We start from the raw sequence: 21,764 nt of genomic DNA, 5'->3' as shown, positions 1-21,764 counted from the left end.
GCTTTGATTTAATTGCCCCTTAAGGGAAAAATAAGGTATTTCAAACTGAATTAAATACACTGTGGCAGTACAAATCAATTTTATTTTCAACCTTCATAAATTGTGATGGGTGACATTTATCGTTCTCACATCCCCTGTGTACTTTACCTGACTCGTTAGTGGTGAAGGTCACAGGGCTGCTGAACTGATTCCCATGGCCCACTCTGGTGTAACTGTAAACACTGATCTCGTAGGAGCTATGAGGCCTGAAGCCTGAAAGATCCTCGATGGTTGACGGCCCAGAGGAATTCTGAACAAACCCCCACACACACACACACACACACACACACACACACACACACACACACACACACAAACACACACACACACACACACACACACACACACACACACACACACACACACACACACACACACACACACACACACACACACATAAATCATCCAATCCTGCTTCCTGGAGTGGATGTCTTATTGAATTAGCACACATACAGTACATGCCCGTGTGTATAATGTTACTGCTGAGTGGTATCTAGAGTGTGAAATTAGAGCTACCGTAAGTGTGACACTTTTTTTCTCTGGAGTGTGTGTTAGTGTGAGTGTGATGTTGTTATTGAGGAGTAGCTTTCGGTGTGTGAAATTGACGGTACCATGTGTGTGACGGTGTGTGTGATGAGGTCTCGGATCCTGAAGCCGTACTGTATCACCACTCCATTGGGCTCCAGAGGAGGCTCCCAGCTCAGCCACACAGAGACCGCTGTGTGGTTATATATGGTCAGGTTACGGGGGGGGGATATGGGGCCTGAAACACAAAGTATGGCAAACAGATTAAACGACTGAAACAGAATGTAGTCAAGATACGTTCGTAGTTTCATTCATGAATACCATCTAATAAGGATCTTAGAGAAATATTGGTAGCACTGTCTATGACGTCTTTGTTTATGTTTTGTTATATAAGTAGTTACAATGGATTTGTTCAAGATTCAAGGCTTTTATTGTCATTTGTACATAGCTACAGTGTAGTTATGTCAATGAACATCTTAGGTCACAATACAATTGAATAGAAGAATAGTCTATATAGTCATTTGGAATATGATATATTAGATAAATCGTTTTTTTAAGTTGCAAACAGATGAATGTTATGGATCTTATTACACTGTAAAGTTATGGTTTTAAGCACTCATAAGTATTCATAATGCTAACAACCATTATAACACAATATAAAGCATTTTATAATGATTTATAAGGTCAAGTATCTAGTACGTTTTTTTCTGCATGGATTATTTTGTATTATAATTCCCATAGTTTTACGGTAAAACTATGGGAATACCCACAGGAGCAATATGGTAAAACTTTTACCATATTGCTCCTGTGGGTATTGTCCAGAGTAATCAATGTATTACATGTTTATTATATGTTTATAGCGATTTGAGCACACGCTAAAATAAATACCATGAATTATTATTATTAGTTGCATTATAACCATGCATTATAACTACAGGAATTATAACACACTAAGACCATTTAAAAATAATATCAGCGAGTGACCAACAATTACAAGCATTTATGTTAGCTAACATTTAAAGTAATTATAAAAAGTGTGTTTATAAAGCATCATAGACATGTTATAGAAAGTCTCAGGTAAAACCTGTTTCCCCACTAACCTCCTTCATCGGTGTGCAGCTGCAGCAGCAGGTGGGGTCCTGAGCCTTTACGCGTAGCAGCTGTAATAGTGATGTTGTAAGCTGTGTATGGAAGCAGGTTGCTGAGGATGAACGAGGTGTTGGGGGTTTGAGTTATGTTGGAGCCCCCTGGGCCAAAAAGAGTGAGGGTATATTCTGTTATCTCCCCGTTGGCCTCCAGAGGGCGCTGCCAGACCATCGCGATAGAGGATGACGACTGATTCTTGGTGGACACCGGCACCGGAGCAGAACTAGGAACTAAGGAGGAACGATTTCACATTAAAAACATAAACCACACTCCATTAATAGATGTTTGTGTAGATGAACTCACTATCATCATCTGTTCGCAGATACATCGTGCTGGTATGATTGTAGGCCGCGCCAGCACGAGTTGCCGGGGTAACAGTCAACACATAGGGGAAATATTTCCTCAATCTGGTGAACAGAAAGATTGTGTCAGTCGTGCTATGCTTGATGGTCTTGTTGACAGCTGGAGCCCCTTGGTTGGGTGGGTCTGGGAAGATGCCAGCCGCCTGTAAGGTGAGCAGGTAGGTGGGACGGCCGTTGGGCTCCAGGGGAGGGTCCCAGCTGACGATGATGGCAGTGGAGCTGAAGATCTGAGCGGTCAGGTTTTTCACTGAGTCACTTGGCACTGGAGAAGGAAACAAGAAGAATGGTGTTACTATTTTTAACTAACATTGACGACAGGGATTCAAAACATTTTTAATGTGAGTTTACTGTACTATGAGGCAGTAAATGAGGGCATCAATCAAACATACACACTGACAATTGAGGGGAAATGAAGAGCGGACCAGTCATCATCATTATCATCATTATAATCATCATCTATCACAAGCATCGTCATAATTACTGGCAGCATTGTTGGAATTCACAAAATCAAAAACAGCATGTCAAGGAGAACAATTCAGCATGTCAGTATTTTAACAAAACAAAAACACAGCAGTAAGACAGCACAGTAAACAGGCTTAGACACATTGTCATAACATATTAATATATAAACAGCACATTCAGAGACATACAGTGGCATTTAGGAAGGAAACGAGCACACGGAAAACCTTGGGAAAGAAAGAGGTTGAGGAGAAAATACTCATCCTGTTCATCGTCTCTGCCCCTCCAAAAATTACGCATGGTACACAGATAAGAAAAAAAGTGGGGATGAAGGGGAAAGGGGAGGGGATCCATGAGATGAATGAGTGGATGTGAGGGGCCAGGTGTGAGTGGGGGTCTGAGCCCAGCAGGGGGGGGCTTGGCTGTGCCTTGGAGATCCGGTGCTTTGCTGAGAGTGGAACAACTAGAGCACAGGTAGAGATACAGAGTCAGTATGAGCAGTAATAGTTCAGAACATAGAAAACTATTACTACGGCTAAACAAGAAAACATGAATCATGGCATATAAATATGAACTGTTTGTGACAAAGTCTGTGGCGGTTGTCTGCACCATTTTTCCCAAAATAACATAAAAACAAAGAGATCAGATATTTATTTACTTTATACACTGAGGATTTGTAAGTACAACATTACATTTGAATTCTGATTTATGTGACAACAAGGCAATTGTAGCAATGGCACAGCACAAACGTAAGGCTTTTTTATTTTTACTTAAATCCTACAGTTCCGTTTTTCTCTGTGTCTTTTAATCCCTTACAACTTTCGTCATGCTTCGCAAAAGGAAACGCAAACTGGCTGTCTCCAAGGCGTCACAGGCGGACAAAAATAGAGCCAGTTTGCAAGACGGACTGTTATTCCCTTTTACTAACAGGCTGAAAGTCCCATCTTCAATCGCAGAGTTTTTATGTCATTTTCATTTTTATAAGTTGAAGAGGTTTTGGAAAAAGTGTGCAGACTAACCATCCAGTGAGACGTTGTACAATAATATATCTAGCGTTATGTGTAGTATTTCATGTGTAATTCTATTTCTTTATTATTATTTACATTGGTGCATGTGGGTGTGTGTCAGCATGTGTGTCTGACTGACCGTCCTCAGGTAAGAACAGGACAAGTGGCTCGCTCTGGACCCCCCCGTCCCCCTGCACTGTGCTAGAGGTCATCCACAGTGTGTAGTTTGTGCCTCCAATCAGCCGGGTCAGAGTGAAGTAGAGGGCTGAATCAGGAGAGGCCGGCTCAGGTAGGTCTGACACTGGAACCCTCTATGGAGAAAAACAAATGTTAGTTTGGTTTTCATACACTTCAATCAAAATGTAAAGAGAGCAGAACAGATGCTTTTCAAATGAAAGAAAAACCCAACATTAAATGTCTTTGTTTACCACAAGCAGTCAGGAAGAATCTGCATTAATTTAGACCATGGATAAAAATAAAGAAGCGCCTGAAACATTTTAAAATAAATGCATAAACAAATATTTGGCCATGAAGAATTGTTTGTTCACAGATTTTTAAAAGTCAATTAATTTTATAGTGTTATGAAGACAGCATCATACATCATCAGTCCTTTCCGAACCCAGCCAGAGGGATTATTTAATGCTTGTTATTATTTTCTTATATTTTGGCCTTGAGGACAGCATAACAAGCAGTTAGGCCAACCCTGCTGTATTATGAAGTTATAACGTTGATATGAAGCACTTCTTAGCAATTTACTAGTTAGTATTAGTTAATAATTTAGACAATATTGCTAAATTGTCTAAATTCAGAGTTTCGATTGTGTCCAACATTTTCTATCTTTTAGCTCTGCTTTGTTCTCCACCGACTCCAGAGAGAATGATTTGTTTCTTTAGCAGCTAACAGGATCACTGTGTTCACCAGCCTGTCACTAGCTCTGCTGTTTGATGCTGTGCAGGGAGCATGCAGAGTGATTAGCTGGCAACAACTACCTGCTGCTGGAAGAGGGTTACTGAGATCAGTGCGAGGGAACGAAAGTTTGTGTCTCACCTGCTCAGCCACAGTGTCGTTATAAGAGTAGTATATAGAGTAGTGTACAATGAGTCCATTAGGTTCAGTAGGCGGGTGCCACAGCAAGGCGACGGAGGAGGCGGTCACATTTGCAAAAGTCACATTCTGCGGGGGGTCAAATGGTTCTGAGAAACACACAGATAAATATTCAGAATGAGGAAGAAACTTCATACACACATGGTGATTAATTATTTTGATGTAATTTGTCTTAATGGTCTTAAACATCCTCCAGCACCTGCATCAGTGGTGGTGAAGCTGATGTAGATCAGCACTCCTCCATCTCCCAGTCGGGTCCAGCTGGAGACAGAGACGTTGTAGCGGCTCTCTGAGTCTACATTAATAACCACTGACGTCCCCGTGACATTCTGCCACAGCTCAGTCGTTTCATTCCTAACAAAGAGAGCCACTATTTATGTTGCAATGTGTTTCTGAATCTCTACAGTCAAACAGGGAGAAGGAAATTAGGAAACTCACCAAACTCTGACTTTGTAGTAGAGTATGTCTGAATTGGCTTCGTGCGGTGGTTGCCATGACAACTCTACCTCATAATCTGACAACTTCCTGGCGAGGAGAAACTGAGGAGCTGTGTTTGGGGCTGAGATGCAGGAGAAAGACTTTCCAGTGAAAAAACACAATCAGGAGGATGGGCCTAATCAATACAGACACTGAGGAGTGATGAAAAATATATTTGCACTGGGCAACTAGGAACCTCAGATGGCCCCTCAGGAAAGTGCCCGAGAGAAACTGAATGTTTCCCTGAAATAAAAGACTGGTTAGTTGAAAGGACTCTGTTGTATGAGCTTCTCAGAGCTGATTGGAGACAAGAGCGTCACGTGGCATCAAACACCTGTGATGTAACACCATTAGCATGATCTGAAACAGAGAGATGTAACTGAGGAGGATAAGACGAGAGGAAAGTCAGATTTAATCAGACGCCCTCCGAACTCTGTCATGATGTAATCGTGCAGCGTCCTGGATCTGAAAACAAACCCTCCCTCTTTCCCTCCCCCCCCCCCCCCCCCCCCCCCAGCCTTCTCACCATCCTCCAGTGTAGTGATGTTCAGCGGATCACTGCTGTAGTTCCCAAGCCCAACGCGTGTGTGTGCTTGCACCATGACGCGGTAGTTGGCGTACTTCCTCAGATGTGTGATGTGGATGTAGTTGGTAGGGGAGGTGAGGTTCAGGTAGTGGCTGGAGTTCCACAGCTGCAGGCTGTAGTGGGTAATGATCCCGTTTGGCAGCAGAGGGGGCTGCCAGGTCACGTTCACCTCGCTGGGACTGACCGACTCATAAGTAACGTCATACGGAGGACTGCCCGGGACTGAAGAGAGAACACAAGAAGATGCACTGTTATTAAAATCTGAAAATGTGGTATTGTTACTCAATGTTTTTTAATAAGTGTTATATAGCTACTGTAGCTGCAACCAACAACAGTTTGAATCATTGATACATCCAAAGATTCTTCTGTAAATTAGTGAATAATTGTTTGGTCTATGGGATAGCTAATAGTTAAGTTAATAGTTAAAAATATCCATCCCAGTTTCCCAAAATCCTAGATGTTTTCTTTAAAAAATCCAGTTTTTCAGTCAATAAAAGATATTTAGTTTAGTAAGATGTACTACCCAGGAAAGCAGTACATTTCAGTTTGAAAACAGAATTTATTTTGACCATTTCTGCATTAGAGATTATTTACAAATGAATAGATTTGAGTTTAGGATTATTTTTCTGTCGATCAACTAATCAATCATTCTACTAATTGTTGCAGCTCTAGCATTCACGTTGTTAAATGCATCCATCAACACACCGTCTTCTCCGGACAGCAGGTACAAAGATTCTGACGTTTGGTTGCCGTGGCCGTAACGGGTGTACGCCCTCACAGTCACGTTGTAGTAGGAAAAAGGCTTCAGGTTCATCAGAGTTGCTGTGTTTGAGGATGTGTTCAGTAACTCAGAGTAGGACTCGTTCTCATACTGGACCTCGTAATATTGGATCATCCCATTGGCTTGCTCTGGGGCGGACCAGGCCAATGTGGCGGCGAGGGGGCTGGTGGCGACCACAGTGAGGTTCACAGGGGGGGAGTCAGGCTCTGAAGAAAATCACAGATACAATTTGAATCAATTAAAGAAAATCAAATCAAACAATCCAATAATTAGGCTGAAATATCCTCACATGAAATATTGGGAGCAAAATAATACACGTCATAAAAAAACCCAATGATTTCATATTCAACATCCCTTTGACATTCATTTACTGACATTTAATTGTTGATAGTTTGCATGCCACAGACTGGGCACCCACAACAATGCAAAAGGCTTCAGAAACATATAAAACACAATATCTGCATTATTTTAACAACTCTAACAAATGTTTTGACCGTTGTGTTTGTATTGTCTCCAGTTTGTTTTCAGCACATACCGTCCTCTAAGGTGAAAACAAAGATGTCATCTTCCTCCGACAGGGAGCTCTCTCCCACAGCTGTAGAAGCAGCTACGCGTAGCTTATAACCAGTGTACTTGTCCAGATCTATACATTAGAAAATAGATATTTATCAACAACCTGTATTATAATGAGTATAACGACTGTACAGAAAAGGTGATTTCTCTACCTGTTATCAATATGCTGGTAGCGTTGGTAGACCACTTCAGGGCCTGATCACTGTGCAGTTTGAGGCCGTAGACGGTGTAATGTGTGATCCGCCCGTTGGGGTTAAGCGGTGGCGCCCAGCTCACTAGTATGGAGGTGGAGCTGATGTTTTGATAGGACACTTCCAGCACTGAGCTAGGGACTAAACAAAACATACAGAACTAGACATTATAAAATAAATATGTTGTTTTGGGGGTTTTATGATAATTAATTGTCAATACTAATTACTTGAAATACTTTATTTATATATATTTTCCTTTTCTTTCTAAACTTAGAACTTAGAAGATTAACATACAGTATTTGACGAGCTGTATTGTTTCAGGGTTGTATACAAATGGTTGATTTCACTAATTTAGCATGTGTAAATTAAATGTATTGTAATGAAATGGTGCACCCACCCTGCTCCCTGGTCTTCTCAGTGATATCTGTTGCAGGACCCTCTCCCACTGGTGTGGAAGCAGTGACCCTGAACGTGTACTCGGTGAAGGGATTCAGATCTGACACCAGGTAAGACAACTCCTCAGACAAAACGTCCATCACCTCCTCTCTCATTGTTACACCTGCAACACGCATGCAAGATGCAGATGGATACACAAGAGCACACACACACAATTTATAAGCACAGATAAAAATACTTTTACAATTTTACTGCAGGAAGTTAAGGGAAGCAGTGTGTTTTGGGAGTTCTCTCGCACCTGTAGCACCAGAAGTTGCTGTGTTGCGTGTTAAAAAGGTTCCTGTAATTGATGCATCTTGAGTAAACAAGCGTAGCTGGCCTGGGGTCAGGGCCAAGCGTGATGAATCTGAGGTCAGATCTCCAGCCTGGGATTGCTTTGTCAGCCAGGGTGGAGGCGTAGCCGGTGGCACAGAGGTAGGAGAAAATGAAGAAGTCCCAGAGACTGCAGAGTCAGAAGATTGAGTGTTTGTGCTGTCAGAGTGTGAAGCAGAAATGTAACTTGTGTTGGGCTCCTCGGTGACCGCGGAGGCAGCAGTTACTTGAGCATAGGTGTTAGTGATTTGGTCGGCAATTCTTTGTCCAGAGTGTGTAAGGCCAGAAGCAGTTGAACCTTTGGGAAGTGTGCGATCAGGGACAGTGGCAGTGAATGTCGGCGGAGATGTGATCAGACTGAGCTCAGCTGTTCTCTTACGTCGCCCGGAATTGTTACTGACATCAGGGGGAACAGTCTCATCTTCAGGCAAATCAGTTGTATTCTGAAAGAAGAAAAAACTACAGTTTATAGTCTGTCTGTAGTTTTGGGGTTGGGGGCAGTTTTTCTAAAGGGCAGTCGAAACCTTGTACAGGTGTTTATGATACTCTGTCCTTTCCCTGACAGCCATCACGAGAGGAGTTTTTACATTGCAAATTCTCTTTTCTTCAATATGTACAGTAAGTAAATGCAGGATTAACTAAAGTAACATTTGCTCCAACCTTTCTAGATGAACAGGCTCAGGTTTTAAAACTGAATTGTTATCATTACTAAACTGTATTGGGATACATTTTTGGTGGTTTTTGGAATATGTTTACTATCTGGCCTACCATTTCAGCAGTGAGGGTGATGTCCTGCAGCAGGGTGACGCCAACCAGAACATGCAGTTTGTACTGTATGATCGGACCATTGGGCTGGGCAGGGATCCTCCAACTCACACGGATTGAAACTGAATCCTCAGCTTCAGCTATCAAGTCCTGCACTGCACTGGGTGCTACTCACACAAATAAAGAGCCAAAGAGAATTAGACACAGACATAGAAGTACAGAAAACACACCTCTACACATCGGGAATATTTATTAGACTTTACTGTGTCATCTTTGACATTTCTGTAGCTGTGCGTGTTCTTGTGTCACCCTTTTCCTCCCCAAAATAAAGTTATGAGTGAATTCATGAGGATTCATCTAAATGCAAAATAACATATGTAAGTATATTAGTATGCAAGTACACCCACCTTCTGCAGGTGTAATCACATCATCCTGCGCTGCTGGGCCTACTTCTCCAGAAACTTTGGCTCTGACGGCCAACGTGTACCTTGTGAAGGGACTCAAATCAGTCAGAGCAAACCGCGTGTCTGCTGTGCTGTTCTCATACAAATATCCTGGGATGAAGGGGAAATAGATTTCAATGTGGATTTCAATCAGTTTAGAGTTTAAGACCTAAATTATGCATGAATGTGAGTGAGAGCAAGAGTGTATTTCAAAACCTGTAGGTCCATAAAGGTAGATAACGTAGGTGTTTTTTCCTGTGATGATGTTGGGAGAGCTCCAGGACACGGATATAGATCTAGATGTCATATTCAATACAACAAAGTTTGTTGGGGAGTCTTCTGGGGCTGCAGAGATAGAAATAAAGATGTTCTTAAATGTTGCAAATATTGAATATCCCACTAATCAATACACCAGTTAAACAGAAGCTACGGCCTGGTTCACTTCTTTTTCCACACCTGATTCTGGCATGCGGACCATAGTGGAGGCTATCTGTCCCTCTCCGTCAGAGGTGAAGGCAGAAACTTCAAATAGATATGCGGTATAAGGGCGTAGCTGATCAACCCCTACTGATATGGGCACACTCCAGGCGGCTGCAGGGGGCACGGCGGAGAGGGTGATGGGTGACGACGAGGCTGTTATCTCCACGGGACTGGGAGTCGCACGGGACAGGATATCGGCTGCATCCTGCACATACAAAATCATTAAGGACAATTCAAGCCTTATATAATACACATGGCCGGATTTCTGCCTTGGTAGCATCTAAAATGCTGACACAAACAGAACATTTCACAATAACAGTTGAATTAAAAGAGGGTGACAGAATGATGCAGTACATTGCAGTGAGGCAGCGCCCCGGTCATGATGTCCTCTGCATTGACCTCCAGCGTGCGAACCGTCTGCCCGGTACGAGCGTGTTTAGCCTTGACAGCAAACTTTGTGATGAGGCCGTTGATGCGGTGCGGCAGGAACCAGGTAACCAACACATTGGTGTGGTTCTGAGAAAACGCTGTCAAGTTGGTCACCAGGCCAGGGGCTGCAGGAAATGCACACACACACAAATAAATAAACAATTAGCAAGATCATTGTTAAGGAATAATTCTTCTAGATATCTAACCTTTTGCTCAGAGACGTTTTATGATCTACTCTGACGTCTGTTATCTGCTTTAAGGAAAGGCATTGGTGCCATATGTGTTGTTGTCACCAGTTTGTGACCGGTCAACTTGTCTGGCACGAATGGTACTTGTTGTGAGAACGCTGAGGCACTTCTTTATCGGTGTTTGTGGACTCTAAGATGTGAAATCTTCAAGGCCATGAGTGTCGGACGCAGGTGGTTCAGTGTTCCCAGTTGTTTAGTCTACTCCTTCAGAGATGTTGACTACTCTCTGTGAACCAGTTAAAAGGTCTAGCATAGAGAGAGGCTCTTCAGAATTGACGTGGCAACTCTACCGTGAAGTCGGAACCTCTGACTCTTTGACTTGTGATGTGAATCCTCCGGCCGAATACTCTGAATAAACCCATCAGTGTTTGACATCAAAGCTCCAACTCTCACCGTGTCTCCTTCCTGAGTCGGTGACTCCATGCATTGCTACACAGAAGTTTCCTCCACAATCATTACTCTTTTAGATGTAAAGATTATTATGCAAATAGGTGTGCATGGAAACTCACGGGATTCCGCTGTCTTGATGTATAAAGATTTGCTGAAGGCTCCTATTCCAGCTGGAGATATGGCTGCTACCTGAAGTGATAGAGAGGAAGAGAGGAAGTATGTATAATCATTAATTCATTCTCCTGTCAATAGGGCATGGATTAGCATCCGAGGCAATGATCACTGCAATAATGATACATTATACACAGGTATGTTGACAGTAATTAAAAGCACTTTGAATTTATTTAAACAGAATAAATTAAAATGAATGACAAATACATTAATAATGACATGAAAGTAAAATACCAATTTAAGTCTGATTATCAGGCTAATGGAGTATTCATCTAAAAGGACAATAATTAATGCCCCCTCTAAAACGTCTTGGAACATCCATCTGCAGCTTCATTTACTTTATATTTGTACTGGAGCACTATCAAAAGCATTGTATATTAAACACACATTTTAACTTATCAATAAGTATACAACTTAATTATATGTAAATCTTTTTTTGTGACATATTAGTTGCAGCTTACAGTATCTATGTGTTGATAGTTTGTCAGCTCAGCTTTGTGCATGGCATGGTGGGCCCACACACTCACAGGTGAGATGTAGTAATAGGATACATGCACACACACTCATAAGCATACACGCGCGCACACAAGGTAGGTATAATCCCGCTGTGTGTCCATTTGTATGAAGGTCATTGTGGGTTAATGAATTCTGAAAACTAATAAGCACGATCACATTCAAGCTCAGTGACAACAGACAGTGGAAAGAGCCATGGCTGATCCATAGATCTGTTTACCTGATTAATAATGCAATCAGGATTAATTACCAGCATTAAGCCAGATCAAGAGAATAGTCTGCTCCAGTGGGATCTGTCCGCATGATAATACAGGAGGACAGGTCTCAGAAAAAGAAAAAAAAGAATATGTAATACCACATCTAACAGTCATACCCATTGAATTTGTATGTTTGGAAAAATCTTCGGCTGGTTGTATTTGAGTTCCCCAAAGCACATTCCTATCAGCCAGCCTGTGACGGCATCAACCTTGAGTTGATTATCTCACCTCGATGTGGTATGTAGAGCCGGAGGTGAAGTCAGTGAGCAGGGTCTCTGGGACGTCCAGGTACTTGGTCACCTGTGTGAATGTGGGGTCGGGGTAGGGACACACCTCCTTGTACCTGCAGAGAGAAATCAGTTTTCACGATCATCATCTCCCAACTCACATTTTACCACACAGTACCAGGCTGGTTAAAGTACTCCAAATCTTCATTTGGATTTAAGTAAGTTTGGCTAAGAAGAACAATAACTCAAGTACAGTATTTAAAAAAACACTTATGGAACTTGTTACTTATTTGAGTATTTCTATTTTATGTTACCATACTCCATTATATTCAGAGGGGTATGAGAGGGAAATTCTATTATAAATATAATTAGCTTTTAAAACCTGAATATTGTCTGCTGAAATTAATGTCTCTCGTTGGGTTATTTTTGAAAGAAAATGTTTAAGTCTTTAATGGGTTATTTTCGTATTAAATGAAGACTTAAAAAGGAGAAATAGAGTGTGTAATTCACATAGATACCTAAATGTACATAGAAAGTAAGAGCAAATAAGTTATATATTACAAATTATTTATATTTTACAACACTATGATATGTTTTTATATCATTAAATATCTTTAAATTGTCTTTAACTACATTTATATGTTTTCATGATCTCATGATGACTCAGCACCTGATTGGCATTTGCAAAGACAATTGTGCTGCCTTAGACAAAGACAACAAAGAACTTGAATTGAATTTCAGAATCACAGCCTATGTATATGGACCCATGGTAATAGAGAATTCATTGTATTCAAGCCAAGTCTTGACAATTTTCCAAGTAGACAACAAAGAATTACCTTATGACGTATCCGTCAATATTATTGCCATCAGATGGCGTTGTCCAGGAGAGAAGAATACCATTAGATCCTACGGCCTCTCCTTCTAGGCCAAAAGGTGGTCCAGAAACTACAGGAAGAGAAGGGAAGTGTGTGGAGGAGAGAAGAGAAGAGTCTCATATTTACTCTACAGTATTTAATATCATAAATAGGGCAAGCATCTAATATTGATATATTGTGGTAGATAACTACTGTATATCAAAACTAAATTGAACACAATATCCGGGTAACTTGAAGAATAGTGTTGTTGTCTGTCGGGGACTTATCTTCAAAGGGTTAGTGTATGTATGTGTGTGTGTTTGTGTGTGTTTGTGTGTATGTGTGTGTGTGTTTTTGTGTGTGTGTTTTTAAGGCTGAACTCTAATGAATAAGGCCTCACACAGCAGTGGCATTTCACTGACATTCACTGCAGACCCATTCATTCTGCGGTTCAAAAGCTCTGGCTTAAATTACCTAAGAGGAATTACACAGGGAAGGGAGTATAAACCCCCCCCACCCCTAACACACATACACAGACACACACACTGTGCTGACTCCTTTCTCTCAGCAAGTGTGTATATGCTATACAAGAACCGATTTGTACAGCAGAGGGCAGACGAGAACTTGATGGCACTTGAACTTCAACCCAAATTGCTCCTGTGGGGATTGTCCACAGTACCGAATGTATGTTAGTCGCTTTGGATAAAAGCGTCTAACAAATGACATGTAATGTAATGTAATGTAACACCCCAAAACAACAGCATCGTAGCATCAACAAACAGCGTGCACGTCTTACCGCTCTCGTTGGTGTTGATCATGCGACTGACTCCGGGGCTGATCTTGGAGGAGGAGGAGGATGCTGAGACCGTTACACTGTACTGTGTCCCCGGACTGACATTCACCACATCGGCCTGTGTAAACACACATTTAGCAATAAATTGTCAATCAAGAATTCTTTCATTAACACCCTCGTCATGATTTAAAAGAATGTTAATTAAAGAATTAATGGTTTTTTTAAAGTGTACATTGCTCTATAACTATATAAGGGAATGGAGAAAATGTCCTACCGCAATTTCATAAAGCCTCAAATGTTGCTTGTTTATTGATTTGTTTTTGGCAAAAGTCACATTCCCAGATATTTAATTTGGTATCATATCAAAATATCGGAAAGCAGAACATTTTCATAATTGTGAAGTTGGAAATAGAGAATTTTAGTAAGTAAAAGCAAGAAAGATCAAAACAATTCCTATAAAAACCTCAACAGCCTTCTGTTATTGTATTTCATCATGTAGACTACTGAAGAATCATCACAAAAATGTAAAGCGAAACCTTGAATCTTCAGCCATCTGCATCAATATAAAGGTGGGTGGTTGTAAATGGATGACAGCTTGTTTCTGCTAGCTTGTTTATATCTTTATGTGTCTGGGTGACAGAAAACAGTTCTGCAGTCTTTTGCTTTAGTGTGTGTTTCAACCAACATTTGCTCCTGTGATATCAGTATGTTGAACGGTGATGAATCACACTAATAACTTATGTTACCAACTGGAAATATAAACAAACATTTTTACAGTCTGTTAGTGTTAATATTAACTTCAGTATATTGGCATATAAACACCTATGTGCACAGTAATGCCATACATTGAGTGTTGAATTCTTACCTGTGAGTGTACCTGTCCCAGGCAGAGTGTGAGCAGCAGGATGAGAGAGGAGAAGGCCATGCTGGGTAGCAGAGTTAGCTTTAGTTTAGACACAGCAGGTTAGAGGCCTCGCCAGGAAACATGCATCCAGTGTTAGTGCTTGATGGTTAGCAGTGATCTACAGGTAATCCACGGAGGTAAACAGGAATAACTCCAGGTTTAGGAGCCGGTTAGTGACATGAGTAAAGATCACAGGGTTAGTTATCCAGGCATCGGAAATAAACAGCTCTTGGTCTTGAGGTATTCCAAAAGTTGTTTTGGCTAACCAGGGAAGGCAGAGGGTCCTCTCATTAGCACAAGGCTAACGTTCTCCCTCTTGTCTCTCTCTCCGGGGAGAGCTGCTTAAGCAAATGAATGATTCAGGGTTGAGCTCATGAGGCCAACTTAATAAATAATGAGATCTATTACTCAACTGTGTGCCTCTGTGTGTGTACTGTGTAAGGTTACATTTTGGGGGGTATCCGACACCTGGCAGCTGGTAGGAGACAGCAGGGGGCGGGATTTGGTTGAATGGGGGGAATGATAATGCATGCATGTTTGAGTTGTTATGTATTTTGTGCATTTAGAATCATAACTCAGCTGCAAGGCAAGAGCAAGACAATGCTAGGCTCCTCCAAGGTCTTGGTATTCACACAAACTGTACTGTCCTGTTGTCTAAATGTTGACAATGACTTTATTTGGTGATGAACTAAATACAAATTAAATAAATGTATCATTTCAACTACACAGTGTGTTTTATTGAGTGTGTACCTCAATATATCCGTCATGTGCAGGGTGCACTGTGACTTTTCCATGGTTCGGTAGAAGGGTGACTTGGTAGTGATCCACACACCCCGCCGCCTGCTCCCAGTGAAGCGAGAATGCATGTGCCGACACATTCATGATACGCACTCCTCGCACAGGGGCTGGCACTCATGGAAGATAGTAAAGGGAGAAATGGAGTCAGACAGGTGAGACAGTTTCAGTAATTTAGTGAAAAGGCAATCAGGGTTGGAGATTATGTTGCAGCCCCTCGTGTTTTCATCTACCTGTGGTCACAGTCAGAAAGGCAGCGCTCCCTGCTTTCACCCCTCTCACTCTCTCAGCGCTCACGTTGTAGCTGCAGCCGTCCGCCAGACCTGTAAACACGGCAACCCGCTTCTCCCTGGGCACGGTGAGTGTGTTTGTGACTGACATGTTGACCACAGTGACTCTGTGAAAGTCAAACTCTCCTACAGCACTGTCCCAGCTCACAGAGACAGAGGAGGAGTTCATGTTTTCTACATGAAGGGCGCATAATCCTGCTGGGCCTGGAAACAAATATTTGTTTTATTTACACCTTTAGTTTTCATCTCTTAGGCCACATTTAATGTATTTGTCTGTGTCGCTAGGGCTTTATGTTCTAACTGAGGAATCACCAAAAGCGTTCTGTAATGCTGCACAGATTTAAGGCCTGTCTGTTTTTGTGTGTGTGTACCTGCATGCATGAGTGTGTCTTACGTGTACTGAACTCTCGGAGGACGGGCTGACTGGTTTCTGAGCCCAGCACGCTCTGAATGCTGACACCATAGTCTGATCCCGGGATCAAATCCCTGATCTCATAACATGTGCCCCGGACAAGCACCTCAATCCAAGACTTCCTGTCCACAGACCGCAGGCCAAAAACAAGCTGAGAAATACAAAATAAATCCCTTTTGAGGCCTTACAAAACGTCATTCAAGTTTCAATTACACTTTTTTGTTCTTCAATCCTGTATATCGAATAATGTTTCTAGTTTATTTCTGTGGGTATGTAATGTGCTTGGTCATTCTCCCTGGTCGGGGCTCTACAGAGGTCATACATCTTTAAAGGGCTGGTAACTAAATCTGTGGTGTGTCGACAAAAGGTTGCTAAGTAACCAACAGGTGAGTGCAGTGCAGGCCCTGACGCAAGAGGCCTCATTTGTCCTTGAAAAAAAAAAAAAATGTGTTTGTAAGACAAATGACAAGGACTTCTTTAAAGTTAGAATGTGTACCAAAATATAATGCCCATCTCTCCTTCTGTGATTAATAAGGTGCAGTAGTTTTATCTCACCGTGTACCCCTCCACCTGTCCTGGTGGTGCTCTCCAGGTGACAAACACAGACGTCACTACCTGCTCAGAAAGAGCCACATCCTGCGGCATCCCTGGATCTGGAGACCATATTTCCATTAGCATGTGACAGTAAGTACAGACTCATAATCATCGTTTGTATCTCTAGGTAATAAATACGATATACACATGTGATAACAAGCGTGGGAGTGAACTTTTTACATACTGTATAGGTTCACTTTAAACCGGCATGGGAAAGAAACTGAAAACAGACATTAGACCCATAGCTGGTCCCTCTATGCTCAACAGCTTGTGCTATAATTTCAAATAGGATGTTAATATTTTATCCAAATTACAAGTTGCAATCACAGTTAATCAGCAGTTTTTTTATCTTGAGAGGATGCCACCTCATTGTGGGCACCTTATTTTGAGGTAGGGTTGCCTTCAAGAACTGAAGACCCCAGTCGGGAAAAAAGTAAATTCACTTCACAACAAACAATGTTAGTTGGTATTGTGTTGGGCTGAACCTCATGAGAATTTCAAATGCGATGATTTTGATTGATATAGCAATCACAATAACAATATTGGAGGGAATTGTAATATTGTCATTATTATTTATCGAAAAACACCATTAAATGATAATGGCATGATTTTTCTACAACAATTACTTCAAGATGTCGCTAGAAAACAATTTGTAGTTTGGGACATCTCTGCAACACCATCATACCTATTGAAGACTGACATACTATATTACGAAAAAAAAAATATTTCCAATATTTGTTAATACTAATCCATATTGCGATTTTGATCAAAGCAGTCTGAAAGTGTCAGTTGTAAAAGACAAACAATAATGATAACTTGATTCAATTCAATTAACTAGTTTTAGAGTCCTTATAGGCTGCATCACTGTCACGGTTTACTGGAACAGAGAGTCATTACTAATGTTAAATCTACTATGACACGTCAAAAAACTGCTGTGAAAAGCCCTGTTACATGCTTACCAGTCTGCACAGTCACAGGCGCTTGTCCACAGCTTTCTATCCCATACTGGGTGACGGTGTAAACTTCAACTGTGTATTTCCTGTAAGACTCCAGCCCTCCAATCACAGCAGAGTATGACTGTAACCCACCAGTCTCTGATAACTTGGAGATGTTGGTCATTCCAACTATCCTCTTTTGTCCTGAAGACATGTCCACATAGCGCACCACAAATATCCATCCATCCTTTAATTGTGTATCTGTCAGCATCCAGTGGACACTAATCTGACTGACGGTAACGGGGCCAAAACTGATATTGTGAGGAGGAAGAGGTCCTGTAAGAAAGAGAAAACATAAAGCTTTAAAGTCCCGTTAGCACAAGATGTGTAACTAATGTGTACGTCAGCAGACTCACTCGTGTGTGCAGTCCGTGTTTGACCCAAGCTCCAGGTTGAGCCGCCAGGATAAGAGGCTCGAAGAGTGAAGGAGTAGACGCTCCCCGGAGACAAACCTGCCACAGTTACCCCTCTGGAGGAGAGGGAGATGGGGACCCTGACAATCTTTTTAACAATCCTCAGGCTCTGTGTCCTCTTTCTGTCCTCTGAATTCCTTATATCATCTTCACCATCTTCCTCTTCTTGGTACTGGAGGAATGTCTCGAGAGAGGATATATTTAGAGAGTTTAAGAGTGAGAGGTCACTCCAACGCAGCTCTACCTGTTGCTCTGTCACCTGAAGCAGGTCGAAGGAGAAAGAGGCAGGGACTGGAGGGACTGTGAAAGAGAGAGAAGCAGAGTAACATCATAGCAACTTGGGAAGGACATGATTAATGCTCAATAATTAAATGGTTTGGGTTAACTACTAAGTGTTTTGCATTACTTATTTAGCCTGACATTAAGAAATATCAAGGGTTCAGGGCTGTGACATTGCAAAAGATGCTAAAAAATGCTTTGATAATTTTAAAAGGCTACATTTCTTAAAATGTTTAAATAATGTATGGGCAGTACATTCTGTGGTTAATAAAAGTATATACATCATGTATTTACTCTGGTAATGGCAGATGAAGGGTAAGGGGATGTTACAGAAGAAAGGAGTGAGAAAGTATCCCGGCCCTGTGGCATTCCTCTGAAGGGCAAAACAGTCCGTCCGATTGGCCGGCAGTAATGACATCATAGTGTTCGTTAAGTTAAAGGCTGAACCATCAGACCAGCGAGGACGGCCCTCCTCCTGTGGGGGGACAGCAGAAAAACATTCAACGGTATACATGGGACCAGCATTCCCAGCTCACTGTCATTAAAGTGAAAGTATCAAAAACAAAACTCCTCTTTAAGGAGCAACGGCTGCTATGGTGATTTTTCTGTTTAGAAAGTAAACTTCTTTGCCAGGAAATCCCCCTGTGGTCTTACTTAGACTTTTATCATTCTGTAACAAAAGGATATAACGAAATGTGTGAAGACCACATTGCAGTCAGCCCGAGAGAAAACTGCTATTTCGTTTAGATAAGCTGGTTTTGAAATGTATTTGTATTGATAAGAACTTCATTTATATATTTAGTATTCCATTCAATCGGTAAATCCTCCTAAGAGTAATATGTAATACCTTTTACTATAAATATAAAACTCTCTTGACCATTTTCCTAAATATCATAATTTTGCACAATATATCATTTTGTATTTCCTTTTTATAAATACCTGTACACAAATATGTAAAATAAGTGATTTTTAGCTTCTTTGAGTGCCAAGAAAAACACAGTAAATACATATATCACTCTTTTCTCACCAATATCAGGAGTATTATTTAGTGTTGACAAATTATTTTGTCAAAAAGTTATATTATGGGGCATGGTCATCTCTTTAATCTATTGGTCCTGCAGTCCTCTTTCAATATATCCCTTCATTCCTCAAAGACTATTTTGCTTGAGTGTGACTGAATAACTGCTGAATTCCTGCAGCCTATAAAAAAGGGTGCACTGTTTTATAAGTATTTGCCTTTCTAAATAACTAATTATAAAGTTATTCATAAATATTCATGAAAATCCTCAAGCGTGACCAGTTGTTAGACAAGCTTGGTTCTCATTAGCTACTGCAAATGGGAGTGGAAAGTCACAACAAAAAGTAATTATGCATTATAGCTCACTAACGATCAATGTGGATATGTCTGTATTAAGGCTACCTGCTGGTCATTCAGTCCGGTCCATAGCAGCAGCAGGTTGTTGTCGCTCAGCAGATGGGATGATATAAAAAGCAGATCTTCATCTGTATTTATGTCAGCCAGGTGACTTCCAGCTGCCAGGTTTCTGCAGCTGAGCTGTGCATTGCTCCAGGCCAAACCGGTCCTTCTCACAGCGTAGCAACTTCTCCCATTGGCCAACCAACCAGAGGGGCACTGAGCTGGAGACATTATCATCAAGTAAATCTGTCACATAACACTTTGCATTCAGTTTATAGGTTGATATTTAAGTTGTGGTGACATGATCATGGTAAATCAAATGTGTACAATACCTGTTTCCATGCCAATGCTGAGTATCTGGTTGATGGTCATATTAAGGTGTTTGAGGAATGTGGTCACCACAACTTTGGCTTTGAAGCGGGTGCCGGGCTGGAGACCTTTTACCATGTAACCAGAGTCTGATGAGTTTATGTTGAGGAAGTGTGTGACAGGTTGTGTGTGGCTGTTGAACAGACTCAAGGTGGATAAGCTTTGGTGCCTGTGAAGTTTCCACGTCAGGAGAGAAGTGGTAGCCGTGGTGTATACATGAAGGGCAGACTGGGGGACTGGAACTGGACACAAATACAGAAAGAAGAGGAGACACGATGGAGGGGGTTAACATCAAGCAGCATACACCAAACACTAATCGAGTGTGTCATCTTTTTCATCTGGACTGTGGTTTTTAGAGTTCAGAAGCACTCACTGAAGTGAAAAGTCTTTGCCTGAAGAGTACTAAGATTTCTGCTGGCACTCAGTTTGATGTTATATCCTCTCGGGTCCTCAACTAATTGCAGGGACATTTTGCAGTCAGGGGAGCATGCTGAATGATGAATGGGCTCCACATACACCTGCAGAAATATGACAAATAATTTAGTTCACAAATAAGTTATAAACTTATAAAATGAAAACGGATAAAAAACCTGCTATTGTGTACTTACCAGATGGTTACTAGCAGTCATGCAGGTGACTGTGTAAGTGTCTGGATCTTCAGTGAAAGGGAAGGACTGAAACACAACTTCAACCTCAACAGGGTTTAAATGCTGTTCACAGGTCAGCAAGACCACCTGAAGAGGAGTAACATTTGTTTCAGAAGCCAAATATCCTGTACCTAAATAAACTACACTCCTCAAGAAGAAACATAGGAATTGTGGATATTGAATACTCCACAGAACTGGACGTGTAGGCCTTTCTCTTACCTGGCATAAACTAGCAAGTAGCCACAGACGCTCTGTTCCCCCCATTGGAAATGTCACTCCTCATCTCAACCAGCATCCACCTGGATACAAACGGTCACTATTAGGGAGAGGGACAGTGGGTCCTGGTCGTCCTCTCTGTTTTCGTAAGTTCATAAATGAACCCAAAACACTCGCCCTGTGCGGAGACATCGGTTGTGGAAAGTCCCAAAATGTTTGGCTCGCTGACGTACCCCTGGGCGTCAAAAAGTTAACGGTTTGTAACCATTTAAGGCTTAACAAATATGTCTAGTTATTCTAAAACTTTCGGAGAACTCTAATTGTTTTCTAGTTTCGCTTTACGCACAGCGTGGTCTTTGAATTTAGCGCGCACTCAGAGTTCAACGGCTGCTTCCCCCGAGAAGTAAAGCCTTTAGTGAAGGAGGAGAGAGGGAGAGAGAGGGAGAGAGAGAGAGATTGTTGATGTATAATTTGCTCTGGCTCTTTGTTGGGATAAGAGCAATTCACCATGGCAACCTCAGGCACATGGCCACTCCAGAGCTGGGCTCCTGAGGAGAGGAGAGGAGGGGAATGAGGGATGTGGAGCATACTGAGAGGAAGCGAGAGGAATCAGAGATGTGGTGGGGCTTTGTGGTAAACTGAGCTGTGCTCAGAGGGCACCAGCTCAATGCCTCTGGGTGACCCACAGCCAGTCACAGCAGACAGGTCTAACATTTTGTTTTCATAACCTCTAAAATAAGCATGGGCTCAAAATTGCTCATGGTTTGGCTCAGGCCTTGGGTGTGGTGGAAGTGCTAGCCCATGTGGAATGACAGGAATGTGAAAGGGAGAAATGATTGACAGGC

General features: G+C 41.7%; 1 protein-coding gene across 1 annotated transcript in view; it reads right to left on the bottom strand.

Annotated features, from left to right (window-relative positions):
- Positions 1–20,973, bottom strand: part of ptprq (protein tyrosine phosphatase receptor type Q) — a 33,326-nt gene extending 12,353 nt beyond the window's left edge. The window contains exons 1-35 of the mRNA XM_034141511.1: positions 20,923–20,973; positions 20,665–20,790; positions 20,430–20,574; positions 20,020–20,298; positions 19,691–19,908; positions 18,565–18,745; positions 17,935–18,291; positions 17,543–17,854; positions 16,545–16,642; positions 15,972–16,140; positions 15,521–15,781; positions 15,243–15,403; positions 13,592–13,706; positions 12,778–12,886; positions 11,943–12,057; positions 10,893–10,962; positions 10,061–10,260; positions 9,683–9,911; positions 9,443–9,571; positions 9,191–9,337; positions 8,787–8,950; positions 7,945–8,461; positions 7,648–7,809; positions 7,212–7,391; positions 7,022–7,129; positions 6,411–6,692; positions 5,646–5,927; positions 5,081–5,201; positions 4,842–4,996; positions 4,586–4,731; positions 3,678–3,849; positions 2,014–2,334; positions 1,665–1,940; positions 651–802; positions 148–289 (exon numbers count right to left, since the gene is read on the bottom strand). Of these exons, the coding sequence (XP_033997402.1) occupies positions 148–289; positions 651–802; positions 1,665–1,940; positions 2,014–2,334; positions 3,678–3,849; positions 4,586–4,731; positions 4,842–4,996; positions 5,081–5,201; positions 5,646–5,927; positions 6,411–6,692; positions 7,022–7,129; positions 7,212–7,391; positions 7,648–7,809; positions 7,945–8,461; positions 8,787–8,950; positions 9,191–9,337; positions 9,443–9,571; positions 9,683–9,911; positions 10,061–10,260; positions 10,893–10,962; positions 11,943–12,057; positions 12,778–12,886; positions 13,592–13,706; positions 15,243–15,403; positions 15,521–15,781; positions 15,972–16,140; positions 16,545–16,642; positions 17,543–17,854; positions 17,935–18,291; positions 18,565–18,745; positions 19,691–19,908; positions 20,020–20,298; positions 20,430–20,574; positions 20,665–20,790; positions 20,923–20,967 (6,646 nt within the window). The 5' untranslated portion in view covers positions 20,968–20,973. The remainder of the gene's footprint in view (positions 1–147; positions 290–650; positions 803–1,664; positions 1,941–2,013; positions 2,335–3,677; positions 3,850–4,585; positions 4,732–4,841; positions 4,997–5,080; positions 5,202–5,645; positions 5,928–6,410; positions 6,693–7,021; positions 7,130–7,211; positions 7,392–7,647; positions 7,810–7,944; positions 8,462–8,786; positions 8,951–9,190; positions 9,338–9,442; positions 9,572–9,682; positions 9,912–10,060; positions 10,261–10,892; positions 10,963–11,942; positions 12,058–12,777; positions 12,887–13,591; positions 13,707–15,242; positions 15,404–15,520; positions 15,782–15,971; positions 16,141–16,544; positions 16,643–17,542; positions 17,855–17,934; positions 18,292–18,564; positions 18,746–19,690; positions 19,909–20,019; positions 20,299–20,429; positions 20,575–20,664; positions 20,791–20,922) is intronic.
- Between the last annotated feature and the right edge of the window lie 791 nt (positions 20,974–21,764).

The sequence above is a fragment of the Trematomus bernacchii genome, unplaced genomic scaffold, assembly GCF_902827165.1.
Source record: "Trematomus bernacchii unplaced genomic scaffold, fTreBer1.1, whole genome shotgun sequence".
NCBI classification, from domain to species: Eukaryota; Metazoa; Chordata; class Actinopteri; order Perciformes; family Nototheniidae; genus Trematomus; species Trematomus bernacchii.
The sequence above is the reverse complement of the archived record's forward strand: the minus strand, read 5'-3'. Positions and strand labels throughout refer to the sequence as shown.